At 36.6% G+C, this 17,285-nt stretch overlaps 1 protein-coding gene across 11 annotated transcripts in view; it reads left to right on the top strand.

Moving 5' to 3' along the window:
* NKAIN2 (sodium/potassium transporting ATPase interacting 2) overlaps positions 1-17,285 on the top strand; it is a gene marked incomplete at its 3' end in the record, with an annotated part of 1,018,208 nt that overhangs the window by 853,221 nt on the left and 147,702 nt on the right. For all 11 annotated transcript variants that reach the window (XM_082406283.1, XM_082406281.1, XM_082406282.1 and 8 more), the window contains one exon: positions 5,303-5,503. In XM_082406283.1, coding sequence (XP_082262409.1) covers positions 5,303-5,503 — 201 coding nt within the window. The remainder of the gene's footprint in view (positions 1-5,302; positions 5,504-17,285) is intronic.

Raw genomic sequence — 17,285 nt, 5'->3', positions numbered from 1 at the left:
TTGTGAAAGTAAATTGTAGTTTTTTGTTGAAATTCTCAGACATTACTAGTATCATTTTCTCATTTACTTTTCAACCGTCTTTTTAAAATTATCAAATGCTTATTATTTGTTGAGCAATTAGGCTTCTTGTGTTGCCCTGAATACATACAACCCCATCAGAAACAACTTTTTAATGCTAATAACAACTTTCATGTAATATATCAGACCCTGCTATTTTGAAAAATGACATGACCAATAATGGGGTCCTTTAATCTGAACTTTATGAAGAGTTACTAAGAGAGATGAATAAATATATTGATACAAATTACACTATACTACTCTGAACATATAATTATTAAAGTCTTTTTAGATATAAAAGTTTTTTAATCTTACAATTCTGAGCCTATCTTGTATCCTTTTCAGTGTGAATTCATTGATAATATACAAGATTTGGTTTGTGGTTTTATGCCTTATTTTGTGCTATCAAGACTTATTCTTTGTCTCAAAAGTCCTTATAATTTTGAACTCAAAATTACAAAATATATGGGAATTAAATAACCTATTGATTATGCATGGAGCAGGTCATACTCAGGAATTTCTGTTGCACTTAAGGGGACTTAAGGAGACCTTTCTATTGTCTATTTTACAAGCAGGAATTTATATTTTGTGCTTAAAATAAGGCACACATGCTTATGTGTGCCTTATTTTATGCTTACACAGAGACCTTTTGTTTAAATATCCACAAGAAAATAAATAAGAATGTAAGATAATGCCAGAAACTTTCCAGTTAATGATCACTGGTTGAATATATGTACTTACTTACATTTCATCCTGAAACTCTACCAAGTGGTATTAAAGAATAAAAAAATGATAACACACAGTAAAAAGAGAACGGACAAGAAGTGTCAACAGTTTTTGGAAGACAGAAAATAGACAGAGGATTAGCAAGTGACATAGCAAAATGGAAAAACCTAAAACTTATGATCATGCAGTGGGTTCCAACGTACAGATTTGACCCATAAAACCCTTGGAAAAGTCAGGATTTAGAAGTGGAAGGTGTATGTGAGGTACAGGATTGAAAATGCGAATGAACTGAATAATCTATTCAAGGGGCAGTTAGACTGCCCTGAGGTGCTTCCTTTAGTCTATGCAACGAGGCTTCTCCTCTGGACTGGTTAAGACTCTTGAAGCACAGGCAGGCATGAGTTAAGTTTCTGAATACATGAGCATTAAATTAAATACTGTATGCTGACAAAAAAAGCCTGCATATTATGTAGCAAGGGCATCAGCTCCTCCCCAGTTCAGCCCAAGGAGGCTGTGGTCTGATGTGTACCCCATAAGTAAAGTGGAAGACCCAGAACAAATCCTACCAATCCCTACAGACCTAGCATGTGGAAGGCCCTGCTCAGTCATCATATGTGAAGGATACCAGCTGATCAGCCCACTAATGCATGACAAACTGCCAATCAAGTTTTAGTTTCTCTTTGGTATGAAAGGACAACATTTGTGAAAGACTTCTAAGAAACAGCTCCAACAAGAAAGTCAGAGGCAAAAATAAACATAAAAGAAACTATTCAGGCGTTCCCACTGGCTGTTCCCTCTGCTTGGAATGCTTTTCCCCGTATCTGCTCTCTTTACTCCTACACTTCATTCAGAACTCGTGCAAATACAAAATAATGAGACATCTTTTCCTACTATTATATTTAATATTGTGTTACACTCCCCATCACCCAATTCTTGGCTGTTCTATTTCTTTACTTGAGCTTATATTTCTGCATATATTAATCACTACACAGACATTTTGATATGTTCATGTATTTATTGTCCATCTACCCCACCCCAAAATGAATACTCATAAAGGTAGGAGCACTGCCTATCGCACAGAGTAGATCCTTGATAATTACTGTTAATATTATCTACTTATCTGTTTACTTATGTAGTAAAAATAAGTAACTTGGATAAAGCAAAAACAATGTAGGAAACACAATTTTAAAAGAATAAGTATTCAGAGAATAAGAAAGTTTATAGCCAAGAAACAATTCAAATATATTAACTATACAAAAGCAACAATTAGAGAAGAATTAGCTCTTAAAAGTTCCAAATATTAAAAATTAAAGATATAGTTCAATATAAGTTTGGGAAGACTTGGTAAAGAAAATCTCCAAGAGAGTAAAGATAAATATAAGATATGAACAATATGAAAGAAAAAATAAGAATGTAAGAGATCAATCCTGAAAGACAAATGTCTGACTAATAGGAGTTTCCTGCAGTAACATAAAAGAGTAGAGGGGAGGGAACAATTAAGGATATAATGTAGGTTGTTTTCTAGAAAGGAAGGAAAGCGCTCTTGGATGGAAAGTCCCTCCAGATGCTCTACAAACTAAGTGAAAAAGAAACTCATCAAGATACTGTTTTACTGAATTTCAGAACTTGAAGCTAAAAAGATTTTCTATATCAATAAACCTCAAAAACATAACATGGAACCAAAGTAAGTTACAGAGTATATACATATTCTAAAACCTAAAAAAACAGCATTTTATATTATTAATAACTATGCAAATATCCAGTAAAACTACAAAAAGCTTTCATGAGAATAATGACACCAAAATCATGATAGTAACTATCTGTGGAGAGAGAGGGGGGGAAATCATATTTTGGAAGACTACAGAGGAAGCATCATTTATATGTATAAAATTTTATTTAAAAAATGACTTTAAGCAAATATAACATAAGATTTAATGAAACTGAGTGGTGGGTAGTATAATGGTATTATTATAATATCCTCTATACTTTTTGATGTTTTTGAAATATTTCACTGTTTAAAACAAAAAGATGTGGGGCTTCCCTGGTGGCGCAGTGGTTGAGAGTCTGCCTGCCGGTGCAGGGGACACGGGTTCGAGCCCTGGTCTGGGAAGATCCCACATGCCACGGAGCAACTAGGCCCGTGAGCCACAATTACTGAGCCTGCGTGTCTGGAGCTTGTGCTCCGCAACAAGAGAGGCCGCAATAGTGAGAGGCCGGCGCACCGCGATGAAGAGTGGCCCCCACTTGCCGTAAATAGAGAAAGCCCTTGCACAGAAACGAAGACCCAACACAGCCATAAATAAATGGATAAATAAATAAATAAATAAATGGATCATCACATTAAAAAAAAAAAGATGCAAGAAACCAAAAGAAAGAAAACAGGTTACATAAAAAATTACAGGGAACAAAATGATATCAGATTTCTTAACTGTAATAATGGAAATTAGAAGATAATGGAGAAACGGCCACCCAGTTCTGAGAGAAGATTTTCAACCAAGAAGCACATATCCATCCAAAATATCAGTCAATTAATATAAAAGTAGGGTAAAAACACTTCAGACTTAAAATCATTCACCTATTCTTAAGAAAGTAGTGAATTATGTACTCTGTGAAATAAGAGAGCAAACCAGGTAAGAGAAAGACATGAGAGCTGTTAAGAAAAAAATTGCACTGGAAACTTGTTAAAAGTGGCAAAATTTATCAATTTTATTTTAGCTGCTGTAGTAGAGAAGACAGACTTCAGTATAGAGCTGAACTCCATGCCCACAAATTTGATTACCTAGGTGAAATGGACACATTTCTTTAAAGTCACAACCTGCCAAAACTCACACAAGAAGAAATTTGAATACGCTTATATCTATTAAATAAATTGAATCAATTGATATATATATATATATATATATATCAATTAATAACTTTTCAAAACAAAAAGCACCAAGCCCAGATGGGTTCACTGGTGAATTCCACCAAGCATTTAAGAAAGAAATTATTCCAATTTTCTGCAATCTCTTCCAGAAGACAGAAGCAGACGGAAAACTTCCTGATTCTATGAGGTGGCATTAACCTAATGCCAAAACCAAAGACAATACAGGAAAATAACACTACTTTTTACAAATATAGATGCAAGTATCCTAACAAAATGTTTTCAAACAAAATGAATTCAACAATGTACAAAAAATAATTACACACCACAACCAAGTGGGATTTATACTAGACTGGTTCACTATTCAAAAATCAACTAATGCAATAAAAAACAGACACTTTTGGCCACTTAGCAGGTAGCTCCAGCCACACGCTTTATTTTGAGATTTATTCTGCCTGAGTCAGAAACCAGTTTGCTGTATCTCCCAGGTTCCAAGGGATACTTTGAAGCCTTTCTCAACAGGCTTGAAGAGAAGAGACCTTACCCCCTCCCTTACCACCACTTTATGGAGATGACGAGACTCATAACATAGCTCTCTCCAAAGGAATGCTCTTTCCAGTCTCCAAATTCCCTGATCACTTATGCTCAGCCCTTTCATATGTTCAGTTTAAGTGACTATATCTTAATATTTCCTATGCAGGATCTGCCTGGTCAATCTGGTACCTCATTTTGGCGTGACAGTAGTTGGCATCTATTATCTTGAGGTTCTACCACTGAGACTGAAATAATTCCTTTTCCACCATTGATCCTCTCTGTTAGAATCTTCCCCCATGACTTGCTGAATACTAGGATGTGTTTGATGCATTCTCTTCCTGGAAAACAACATTCGTCACTGTGCTATTGACAGCTCCACATTTGTGTATGTGATTTCAAGGTCGCTAGTGCAGAAACTACCATCATTCCATTTGTAGCTGCACATCACCTAACATGCTGAACCTCATCTAAAGAGTTGTTGAGTTAACTATTTTCACCCTGCAATAATTTGCTGATGATATTTTCTAAGAAGTATTGTGACCAATTTTATATTAGGAGTTGGCAAGATTGAAAAGGTCCTGATTTTCTAAAATAATAATAAGTGGGGGGGGGGACAAGAAATAATGTGTTTTATTATTAAGTAAAGTTCTCACATATTTTAACCACTAACCACATTATTGTGTTAAATTTTTCCAAACTGATGTACAGTTTTAACATTTAAAATGTGCAAAAGGTAAATATTCTCAGGGAGAGGAAAATAGCAGACTGAAGATGAACTGCACTTGATAAAAATAGTTTAAAACACTCCTTTTGTAATATTTACAAGCCCTAAAAGCTAAGACTTCTCAGTGTAACAATGTAAGTCTGACAATTCTACTAATAAGTATTTTTATTTGTATCACTGCAGTCAGGCAAACCTTCATAAATGAAACCGATAGACATAATTTTCAGGTGGAACTGACAGTCTGACTTTAGATGCTACCTTTCTGCCTATAAAATACAGCAAGGGGAGGGGAAAAAAACCCACATTTCAAAATGGGAAACTCAAAAGCAAGTCAGTCCGAATAAGCGAACTTAACATTTACGAAGTAATTCTCATCCTTATAAATTGCCTTCTTGCAGGAAACAGACCTTATCCTGACTTTTAATATTTCAATGCACCGATCTTGGTGGATGGAGAATGGACCGGGATGTACGGTGACATCAGTGACACCTGCCCCAGACTGGGCCCCAGAAGACCATCGCTACATCACGGTCTCAGGGTGTTTTCTGGAGTATCAGTACATAGAAGTGGCTCACAGTTCCCTCCAGATTGTCCTCGCAGTAAGTGTTGACAGCCAACCACTCCTTCTAGTGCTTCCGGAACCGTTTTATTTCTGTGCAAACTCAGTGCACACAGTTGCAACCCGTGGGTAAAATGTGGCTCTGTGCTTTTTCCTAATCAGTGCCACTTTTAACAGGGATTTGTCAGGTTAAACCCGGCTGTGCTGCGGACCGAGTGCTTCTTTCTGGCTGGCTGCTAACTCTGGGAATTCCCCTCTCCCTTTGCTCTAGCTGCTTCTTAGATTTCCCCTAGGTACCATCCATCTCTTTTTATCACCCCCCCACCTTTTGCAAAACAATTCAGCTTTTCTATAAATTCCACTTCTAGACTATCATGCCCCTATTTTTCATAGTATTATGCCAATGAAGAACCCTCCCTCTACAAGAAGGCAGTTGGAGTTATAAATAACTCCTTTGTTGTTGAAGAACTTTCACTAAAGCTAAATGCATACTTTTGTGGGATTCATAAAGTTAAGGCAACTTTATTATACATGTCTCCATTTATTTATTACAGATTGTGTATGTGCAGATCTACGTATATTTTCTTATTTCTTTATTTTATTCTCAAATAAAATGTTCTGGGTAGAATGGCACCAATTGGTTCACATAAAATTCTTCTGGAATTTAAAAAGAAACTATGTGAGTGTGTGTATTAGGTTATGTAACTAATATATAGTTATTAGATTTTTTAAATGAGGAATATATGTATATAAACATATACATACACACACATATATAATCACAATGGGCTTTGTACGCTGTGCTAGTAAACACTTCCCAAGTCTCTGTGACTAAAAACCACAAAGGTTTATTCTCATGGGTCAGCAGGAAGTTTTACCAATCACTGTCACTTAGGAAACAAGGCTAGGGGCACAGCCACTATCTCAGTCATCACGGGTTGCCATGCCAGAGAGCAAGGATAGATCTGGAGTGTCTACATTGGCACAAAAATGCTCCTCCTTGGGAGGAGAAGCTCATCATTGCTCCTAGTTCATTGTCCAGAACTAGACACACAGTCCTACACAATCACAAATCGGTCAGGAAGGAGGGAGAACTGTAAATATTTGAAGAATAGCATAAATTATTTCCACAATATTTGAATTATGTTCTTGGCTCAAGCACTGAGTGATCTCCCTTGAATATGTCCAAGATGAAGCACTTCTTAATTAAAAAAACAAAAATAAAAAACCTTCTCTAATAGTCTGAAACTCTAAAACTGTTCATTTTGATTATTTTTAAGTAAAGATAGATTTGATGGGATGGAAGTAGTCATTTCACTGTTTAAAATTCATTTAGGTGAAGTATTCATTCTCACATGGGAAAAGTAAAGTATTTCTGGTATTTGGCGACAGATTAAATGCCTTCATATATGTGTTAGAGAGGAGTTTTAGAGATAATATTCCTTCCTTGGAACTCCCTCTTTCTACTGTACCCAGAATTTTTGGAAAACTTCCACTTATGCATCAGGGATGATGTAAACATATAGTCTGTGTGCATGGATAGGTATATGTGACTATTTTAGAGAGTTATTTGAATTAATGTGTGTAAGTATAAACTATATTCACAGATTTATTAAACCCCACATAAAATTTTGGCTTGCAGATAATTTGCTAAAGAAATACATTTGGACACAGAAGCATGTGTTGAGTCTGTCATACTGCCCAAAGAAAAAATATTTTTACATAAGGAAAAACCATCTGTAAAGGCAAAGTGGCTAGAGTGCAAAGAAGATGGATGAAGTGTCCCTAAGAGCAGATGTGACCAATATATCAAGCTACTGGCTCTCACTTCTCCTGTCTGCATTGCCCCCCGTTGAGTGGAGCCATCGTTTGAGCAGGCCATCACAGGATGTGGCATCCGTACCTCTCCCCTTTCCACCTGTTCTTCCTTCTGGGGTAGTTCTTTTACTATGCTGACTGGATCACCTGAGAGAGTACGTCAGCAACAGATAACCCAAGCCAGTTTTTTGGAAGAGTTTCAACACACTTTCTGTCTTTGGGCTTGTTATTGTCTAGTTGGCCTTGGCGTGAAAGCATCTGCTATGCAGAAAACTTAGCACATCTTAACTAGAATTTTAGAATGCAAACCAAAATGGGGCTTATCTTGAACAATGTGCTCCGCCTAGTTATTGGAAGCCTTCCCACTAAATGTTCCTACAGTCATCCTGATCACTTCTGCTGGCATGTTTCAGGGGTGAAATTGTGGCTCCAATCTCTGCTTCTCCCCTTTTCGTGTTACCCAAATCATCTTCCTGGCAATCCAATGTTTAGTTCCGTCCAGTCCGGTGAACACTTCCTGGGTGCATGTCCCCTGCTGGCATCTAGAGAAACAAATGACAGCGTCTCTGACCTTGAGGCTGTCATAATCAGAAATGGGCGTGGTTCCTCAGGGTACAAACCTGGGGCAGACAGGCACACTTCAGGAATGTGGTACACAGAGAATACGTTTGTGCCATTTATGGCATCACCTTGGCGTCTTAATTCCATCCTGCTTTTTGTGAAGTCAGCTAAACTCCCACACCTCTCTTTGTTTTCACCAGCCTTTGAAGCTGCCCTCTCTTCCAGAATATCTGGCTTAGATCTGCTTTCATAAACCGCTGCTGTCCCAGCTACTGCTCTTAACTCCAAATCTCTCTAGCTCTTTTTCTCCACCTTCACTCAGCCTGTCTTTCACAGATTCCTGACCCCCAGCACACCTGTCACCCAGTTGTTCGGTTTTCTGCCAATCAACTCCTAGCTGATTTTGAAATTAGCATTCACGAAGCCCCCATTTGCATCACACATTTATAAGGTATCTCCCATCTCCAGCCAAAGGAAGACGAGTATTATATCCATATAATTGGGAAGAGGGGTTATTAATCACACAGACTCCAGCCGAGAAGAAAGGACTGCCAGAGCACCATAATGATGAGCCAGGTGTGAGATTTCGAGCTTTCTCCTTCTCCAGCAGCATTTTCTTCTGGTTAGGATCAGATACCACATTCAAAGGGAATACAGGTGTGGATAGTTTCAATAAAATAAAAAATAAAAAAAATCTTCACTTACAAAATAGATAAAATAAATATGTATGGAAAGAGCCAAGGAAGAGATTAACTACAGAGATGGTGCTGTTTACATTACAAAACAATTAATCTTATTTCTTCAAACAATGTGTGATTGCAACTGTACAGTTTACAAAATGCATTTACGGGAATTTAATCTTTCCACTTGTGTAACAGTCCTGTGAGGTCAGCAGAACAGATTAAAAGCCTTTCCCAAGATTTCTTAGCTAGTAAATGGGGAAGGTGGACATGCTGTCCTAAGTTTTTCTCTGGTACCAAGGAAAGGAAATAGGCTTAAATCTGCATGCCGGCATCAGCTGATGGATAACAGATTCATGAAACCCCCAAATTCAGACTTCTCTTCAGTAGCAAAGAATGCCGTGATTAATTAGCTATGTCTCCCATGGGTAAGGGGAAGGGAGGTGTATATATCTCATGTTTGTTACGCACACACATTATACCTCACTTCCTATAACCAACACAATGAAGAGGGAGTATGTTTTACAAAGAAATGTAAATAAGTGAATCATTAAGGGAAACTTCTATTGTACTAACTGAAGTAGCTTTTTATTTTGAAACATATGTTAAAATTCCAAATAATTCATGGGAAAACAAAAGCAAATACTTAATCCCTTTCTTCTCCAGCTACCTCCAGAGGACCAGTATCTCCAAATTTTATATGAACTTCTCCAACCAAAATTGCCGAGCTTTGTTTTTCTTTATTTCCTTTACTTCTGACACACTTCTAAGTTCATAGCAGGTTGACTATTAATTTTTTTAAGAGACCAGTAGAAGATGTTGGTAAAAATATAAATAAGTTTACTCTTTCCTACAGCCATGAAAAGTGGCTTAGAAACTGTATACAAATTAGCAGGGAAGAAAACTTTAGAAAAGTTTCTGGTGCCCTGTTCATAGCCAAAAAATAGGTTCACTGTCCAGTTTAAGCTTCAGTTATATCTATTCCCTATTCATAAAACTCTGTACTCTGTAGAGTGCAAGAAATGATAGAAATCATTGTTCAACATATCGTGGTACCAAAAACTTTTTTTTTTTTTTTAATAAATTTATTTATTTATTTATTTATTTTTGGCTGTGTTGGGTCTTCGTTTCTGTGCGAGGGCTTTCTCTAATTGCGGCAAGCGGGGGCCACTCTTCATCGCGGTGCGCGGGCCTCTCACTATGGTGGGCTCTCGTTGCAGAGCACAGGCTCCAGACGCGCAGGCTCAGTAGCTGTGGCTCACGGGCCTAGTTGCTCCGCGGCATGTGGGATCTTCCCAGAACCAGGGCTCGAACCCGTGTCCCCTGCATTGGCAGGCAGACTCTCAACCACTGCGCCACCAGGGAAGCCCCCAAAAACTTTTAAAAGTAAAATATATGCCTTTCAGATGGATAGAGTCACAGATGTTTCCAATTATTTCCAGTTAATGATATATAACACGTTGGCCATTTGGCTTGCTAAGACTTGCCTAGGAATACCACTGGTGAAGAAATTTGCAAACATTTTGACTGCCTTTATCCAAGTTGACTTGGGGTTGTGTTGGGAATGGCACATGGTGTTTCTCTGGATGTTGCTGAAGTGTGTGGTGCATGCATATGAGAGTAAAGGGCCTTATTGCTCACGCCGACTTTTTCTCCTATAACCTGGAAACACTTATCCACAGAGGTCTGATTTTCAAAGATTTGGGTTCCGATTTTCACGTAGCCTAGGACGTTGCTATTAAAGCGGTAAATATTAAATCTAAGTTGTGAACTTGCACCATTTTAAAAGGAAGAGTGGGAGAAATGGTGTGAGCTGATACCCAGCTACTGCTGCATTCAGAAGTGCAACGGTTGCAATGTGGATATTCTCTATTACATTTATTTGACTTGAAAAATTAAGACAGTTTTTTTAAGACAAAAAGTAAGTTTGATTTGGTTGATTTGTTTTACAGTGAAAAATGATTTAGCCATTTATGTTACTGGAGTCACCATTTTGCATAAACTAAATTAGCCAGACCTGCAGCTCCATAGTTTGATAAAAATACACTCAAAGCACATGTTTTTAATTGACAAAAATATATTGAAATTAAATAATATTTCCCACATATTTTACATACACCAGATTAATCTAGGTGCCTTTATGAGAAAGAGTTACAAGCATAATTGCTGTTTATTATATCTTGGTGGTGTTTTTTGTACACTTTCCAGAAATTGCTGTTGCAAACTGGGCAATTTCCAATTCTTTGATTTCATTATAATTGAAGGAAAACCTCATAGATTTGCCAATTGGTAGATTACTTGAAATAATTCTTCTGATAGGTAAATATGTAAATGTGGCACCCAACTTGGGAGAAGCTGCAGAAGTTGAGTGATGTCATTATAACAAAAGGCCTTTAATACTTCTCTATTTTTGAAAGAACAAGATTTTTCCATGCTTAAACCTAAAACAAAAGCAACTAGAATAGAATTCATGCTAAACTCTGCCTCATTCTAGTATTAATCAGAAATGCATTTCAAACGAAATTTTATTTTTTACGTAATTATTTTGATCAACATTTGTAATAGACTATGGTGTTTTGATCTACTGTGTAAAATAATAATTGTGGTGATGGCTCAAATGAGAATACATTTTTATGTTCTCACCCCCCCCTTAAAAAGAGGGAAATATGTGAGGTGATGAATATGTTAATTAACTAGATAGTGTGAATCCTTTCATAATGTATATGTATATCAATTCACCACAATGTACACTTTCAGTATCTTACAATTTTATTTGTCAGTTATACCTCAGTAAAGCTGAAAAAAAAATTAAATGTCAAAAAAGGCCCATTTTTAACACTTAATGCCTTATGGACATGGGAAAGAAAGATCAATTTTAAATTTATACATATTCTATTTAACACATACAAATTTATATATGTGTGTGTATATATATATATAACTATATATAGTTGTACAGAGAAATATGATAGAATGATCAATATAAAACTTTCAAGTAAATAAACATACCACATTAGGAAAAAATTCTGTGGAAACTGGAACTACATAAAATTTATGATTGTTATAGAAGAGTATGTACATGTGTTTTTACATGAAAGAAAGTGAACTTCACATCATAGTGGTATTCAAATTTCATTGGATATATTTATAAGAATAAATAATGTATCTTTAAAATATATTAATATTTATAATATGCCAAAATAAATAGCCCTTTTGAAGCCATTTAGACTAATGATGAAAATATCAAATGTGAATTTCAAATGTACCTAGTTTCAAGTGGATTTCTTTCAGGGTATGAGGGAAGAGAAATGTTTGGAAGCCACTATTCTAAAGCAGTGGTTATTTCTTTCTTTATTCCTTTCTTCCTTTTCTTCCTTTCTTTTTCTTCCTTCCTTCTTTCCTTCCTCCCTCCCTTCCTCCCTCCCTCCCTCCCTCCCACAGTCCATAGAGACAGCCACAGAGTGGGGAGCAGGCATTTAATTCTCGGGGAGGGCTGACAGGGATGTCCCCTGTCCCCTCGGGGCCCCTACCGATTCCCCTAAAGCAGTGTTGCTACACTAGCTGAGACTAGGAATTACTTACCCAGTTGTTTAAAAGATTACCATAAACATAATATACTTCTGGAAGTTTTTTGCCCTTAGGCCTGAGGTAGAGCCAAGGTGGATATATTTTTCAAAATTTTCACCAGAAATATTAGTCCCTTCCCTTTTCTTTTACTACTGATTCCTCAAATGTCCTGAATTGCTCAGAAACACAAGGTGTTTGGTCAAGAAGATGATTCTATATGCCAAGATGGTACCATAGCTCTGGTTGTTCCACCAACTCCTTTCTGGGCCTTAAGAGTCATTTCCCTTCCAGTACTGCAGGGTAAAGCACATAGTTATGTGACTAGTTAGTCAGTCACATAACTAACCTGTGGTCAAATACTGAATCTGTGTACTTACACTGTGCCTACCATATCTCCACACTGAAGAGTGAGTTGGTATAGAGCTAGGACTGCAAACTGAGTCGTCTGATTCTAGTCCAATGTGCAAAACCGTACAATAGTTTTCTTCTTAGCACAACCGTACAATAGTTTTCTTCTTAGCACAAAACTGCTTGTTGTCTGCGATGGCAATGGACAGAATGACAAGCACTCGGTTTCTTTCCTAGCTCCCAGGATGGTTCAACAGCTTTTTGCTGCTTGGCTTCAAATATTATACACAGTGCTCCAACTCTAGTTCTCTTGGGTACTCACATACACAGGCTTGCTTGTCAATAAAGGAAATAAATGTGATTTGTCTTTCTGCAACATCAGAATAGTTTATACAAATAGTCACAAATATATGAGAAGAAAAACCAAATCACAATTGTAAACAGGGGATTTTTCCAATGGACAAAGTTGCTTAATTAAGAGAATGAAGGCAGTAAACAGAATCGGGAAAGGACAGTTCTTGGTACAACTGAGTGCTCCAAAACACATAAACCATGTTCCACAAGCTAAGTTTAGAACCCCAACTGGATTTATGCCTGAATAGTACGAAATACCAAGACCAATTGATACTTCTGAAATGGGCACATGTTTAAATTTCTAATCTATTCTCAATTCCTCTAGACGATAACAAATTCATTTGAACACTATCCCTTCAGAGCATAACACCTTAATGTCTTATCCACAGATGTCAATCAAGTTTTGGTAAAAATAAACCCTGAACAATCAGTTATCATGCCCTTTATTTTATTTTGCTTTATTCCTGAAAGGTGCCCTTGTAAATTGGTGAGCAGTTCTGCGAGTCTGGGAACAAGCAGAGTACAAGAACTTGAACAGCCTCTAAAGTCAAATTAAATCTAAGAATTTTTTGCCTTTAATATTCACTGGTATTCTCTACATGCAAATTCAGAAATATCAGGTAAAATATTCACAGTCTGGGAGTAACAATCCTTAAATCTTACACCCAGCTGCATAATAAACTATTTTGTAATTATGAACTAAATGAGATAATGTCTAAGAAATTGCCTTGAAAACAATAAAAGTGGTATTATTTATTTTCTCCTTAGCTCAGTTTTTTCCACTGTTCCGAAGAACACTGTTATTTAGTCAGGCTAACTCATAGTGATGTGCAAAAATGAACTAAAGTTTACTTACTCCCCGGATAGAGCTGTGATTCTTAAATCCAGTGTGATACTATTTAGTGTATCGACACACAAGCCTACATGGGGGCAAGTTTTATCCCATATCAACCATTATCATCAGATTGCAATATCTGCTTCTATATGTAATGTTTGAAGCACTTGCTTACCCCCAAAACATAATATCACTTGATCTATGAGAATGCTTGGAAACATCATGGAATAAAAATACCAATATATTTAAGATGGTAGTGAGGATTATAGCCTGCAACAAATCATTAATAATTGGGTTTTCTTGAATAATATTAGATTTAAGTTTTGCCAGTCCTACAAATTAGATTTAAATTACTTCCATAGAGTACTGTACAATGAATGATGTGCAATCCCATTTCTTATATTTAATTTTAGTCATAAATTATTTCAGAAAGAAATAAAGTATCAATATATAAAATATAGTAAAATGAAGTATTTTTTTGAAAAACATGACAAGCTGTTGAACAAAGGTTACCATCTTCCTTTGTCATATATAGTATCATTGCCTTTAAGACGTCTTTCCACTCATGATCAGTTACTATGATAAAAATTTTTTAAGAAATAAGTCTTTGATGGCAATTTCCTCTTCACAGGAACTTCTACACACAGTGGTAGAATAATAATAGTAGAATGTGTTAGTGTTTTCAAGTAACAGCAAGTCATTCTCAAAAGAAGGATGTAAAGATGATTTATAATGATAGCTATAATACAAGGGATAATTTATTGTTTAGTGTGTTATACATGAGTGAAAAGGAATAAAACTATGGGCAAACACACTTAAGCTAAATATTGTTTACGCAGTAGAAAAAGAGCCATCTGTAATATTCCTTCTGTACATTTGCTTTTACCAGTCCTACAAATAGGATTTTAAACTCTACTGTTCTCAACCCACACATTCTTCCACAGAACTGGGTGTATGATTCCCAGTCCTCATTATTCTCTTGCTTATTCCAGTCCTTGTGGCTCCATGGCTACATCTGTCCCGACTCCCACTCATTGTTAAATTCCTCTCAAGCAGTAACCCTTTGAGTCAAGACCACAACTTTTCATACACATATGTTTCTCACTTCTATTCTTCTCCTAACAATTCATAATATTATATTGTATTGTACTTAATGAGGGAGTTCTTTCTCACATGATTCTTTTGGTTAATGCTAACTGCAAATACGGCTCCATCCACGTTAATAATCCAATGCATTTCTATATCACCGAATTTTAGAGAAATATTTGATTGCTGTAAGTCAATCTTTCTCAAGCTTTTTCTAGAAAATCCCTTCCAGTGTTACATTTTACTTATTCATCTATTAGATTGTAAAATCTATTCATCACAATCCCATTGATGTTAAGATTTTTACAGTAAACAATGCCTTGCCAAAGTTTGATGGGCATGACGCATTATCATCAGTGTTCCCTCTATACAAATTAGTTCACATAAACCTTGAAATTTGGGGGGGTGTTTTTTAAAGTTCATTCAGTGGGGAACATCTAGAATAGTATCAATGAAAATATGATTTTGTGTATCATTATTTTAACTATAGTGTGTAAAACATTTTCACATATAAGTTATTGTGTTGTGTTCAACAACCGTAAACAGGATTAACTCTGAGTGCCCTGCCAGTGTGGCTGTGACAGTTATTTGATCATTTAAGTTATGAATGAAAAATCATTGAAAGCTCTGTTTAAATGAATCTACATGAACATTTACCTGAGATTAATCTTCAATTTTATTTTCCTTTTGTGATCCATTACAGTTTTTTTTTTTTCCCCTTTAGAACCTATATGCTTACAGATGTTAATCTCCAGAGAAGCACAATGATTCTCCCAACAAAGGTGGTTTGTTGCTTGGCTTTGCTTTGCTGAAACCTGGTCAGAGGCTCTGATGACAGATAGTCTGCTTGTCAGCTTTGCTTCATGAATCCAAAGAAAATGGAACTTATCAGGAGCTGAGCCTCAAGCGCTACCTGCACCCCTTATTTGGGCCCTTTCATGCTAGGTTGGCAGAGGTCTTAGTCTTTCATCATTCGGTTCACTGACAGAAAGAGCAGGGAGCTGCTGCCCGTTTAGGTACCACTCTGCAGACTGCTATATTGAGAAATAAACAAACAATATATTTTTAGGGCACCACCTGCAGCAAGCAGCTGTACCAAACAGAGCAGAACCACAAAGGATGTGATTTGTTCCATTTAACATAAAGCCTTGAGGTTTGAGAAGAGAGGGAGGAGAAGGTTCTATGTATACAACCCACACAGCCACAGTTTAAACTGAAGCTGATACTCTTTTCTAGATGGGAATTGAGGTATCATTATATCTTTCCTCCTTTCCCACCCTGCAACCTCTGGTTGAAAACAGTTCTATTATTGGGGTTATAACTGTTAACTGAGAAAATCATTCTCCTCTGCCAGTAAACTTCCTCTTCCATTCAAGGGCAGTTTTCTCTCAGGGCAACCTATACTGAAATGCCAACATCTGCTGTATCTAAGCTGTATATAAATGGTGTCTGGCATTTACATGATGCCAATGACTTGATTAGAGAAACTCATACACTTGGCTTACATAAAATTTTCTTATCTGCAGCTTTCATCTATTTCAGTCTTTCTTCAGGATCTGTGTGCTTCTCTAAATGTGCCACACAAGTCCAAAATGCTCTGAAAGCTGAACTTTAGCTCTTATTTTGATTGATGATCAGTTCTTGTATTAACTCCTATCTCTCCAGGCATTAAAGCTGTGTACTGCATCATGATAAAATTCTACCACGTGCGCCTTGTCTGAGTACCTAGAATTTTGAGGCTGATGCAAGGGATATTTTAAGTACTTGCTTTTCCCCTAGATTAAAAAATCTCCTCATTCTCTTAATGGCTATTGATTCAGACCTCACAAACCAAAGTCACCATGTCATTTTGAGTTCTTCCAGGTGAGCTGGGATAAATACAATTAAATTATAGATGATCCTGGAGGCAATCCAGCTAGTTACAAATTGAGGTCATTTTAAGTACAGAGAGGGACAGTTACCTTTAGTATTAGAATGGACACCAAGAATCATACAATAATTTTGCTTTTGTCTTGACAATGAGCACATTTTACAGAGAGAAAAACTCCTCTAAATATTTAGGAGGTGAACTAGAACACCGTTCTTAACTCTTCTACCACTGACTAGTTTCTTATTCTAGGAGAAAAGTTCATTAACCATCTTTTTGTGCCTCATGAACACTCTTTGGTAAGACTAGTAGCTACTGCCCCAGGACTCAGAGAAGTGAGATGAAGGAATTACAAATCTGCAGTGATGCATGCTTTTAGCTAATAGAGGAAATCAGATCTTGTGAGTCAGGAAACTTAAGTTTCCTTTGTTATCGTCACCTTCATCATTAAGATAATGACCTTTAAGACTACCGGGCACAAAATAAATTCTGACCAAAGTGTCTTCAAGAATGTTTAATGTAGGAACTGCTTCCATCTCTTTCACCTTTCTAACATATTAAAGGGAATTTTCTGGAAAAAGCTCCCAGACTGGGTTTTGTTAAATTATGTCGGCTTCTGAATCCTTTTCAGTCAACTTTCTACTTTATGATTATGGGACAGTGCTTTTAACGGTAAATCCTTGAAACTTTGGAAGAAGGAAGGGAA

This window comes from Balaenoptera borealis, assembly GCF_965194805.1.
Source record: "Balaenoptera borealis genome assembly, chromosome: 9".
NCBI lineage: Eukaryota > Metazoa > Chordata > Mammalia > Artiodactyla > Balaenopteridae > Balaenoptera > Balaenoptera borealis.
The sequence above is the reverse complement of the archived record's forward strand: the minus strand, read 5'-3'. Positions and strand labels throughout refer to the sequence as shown.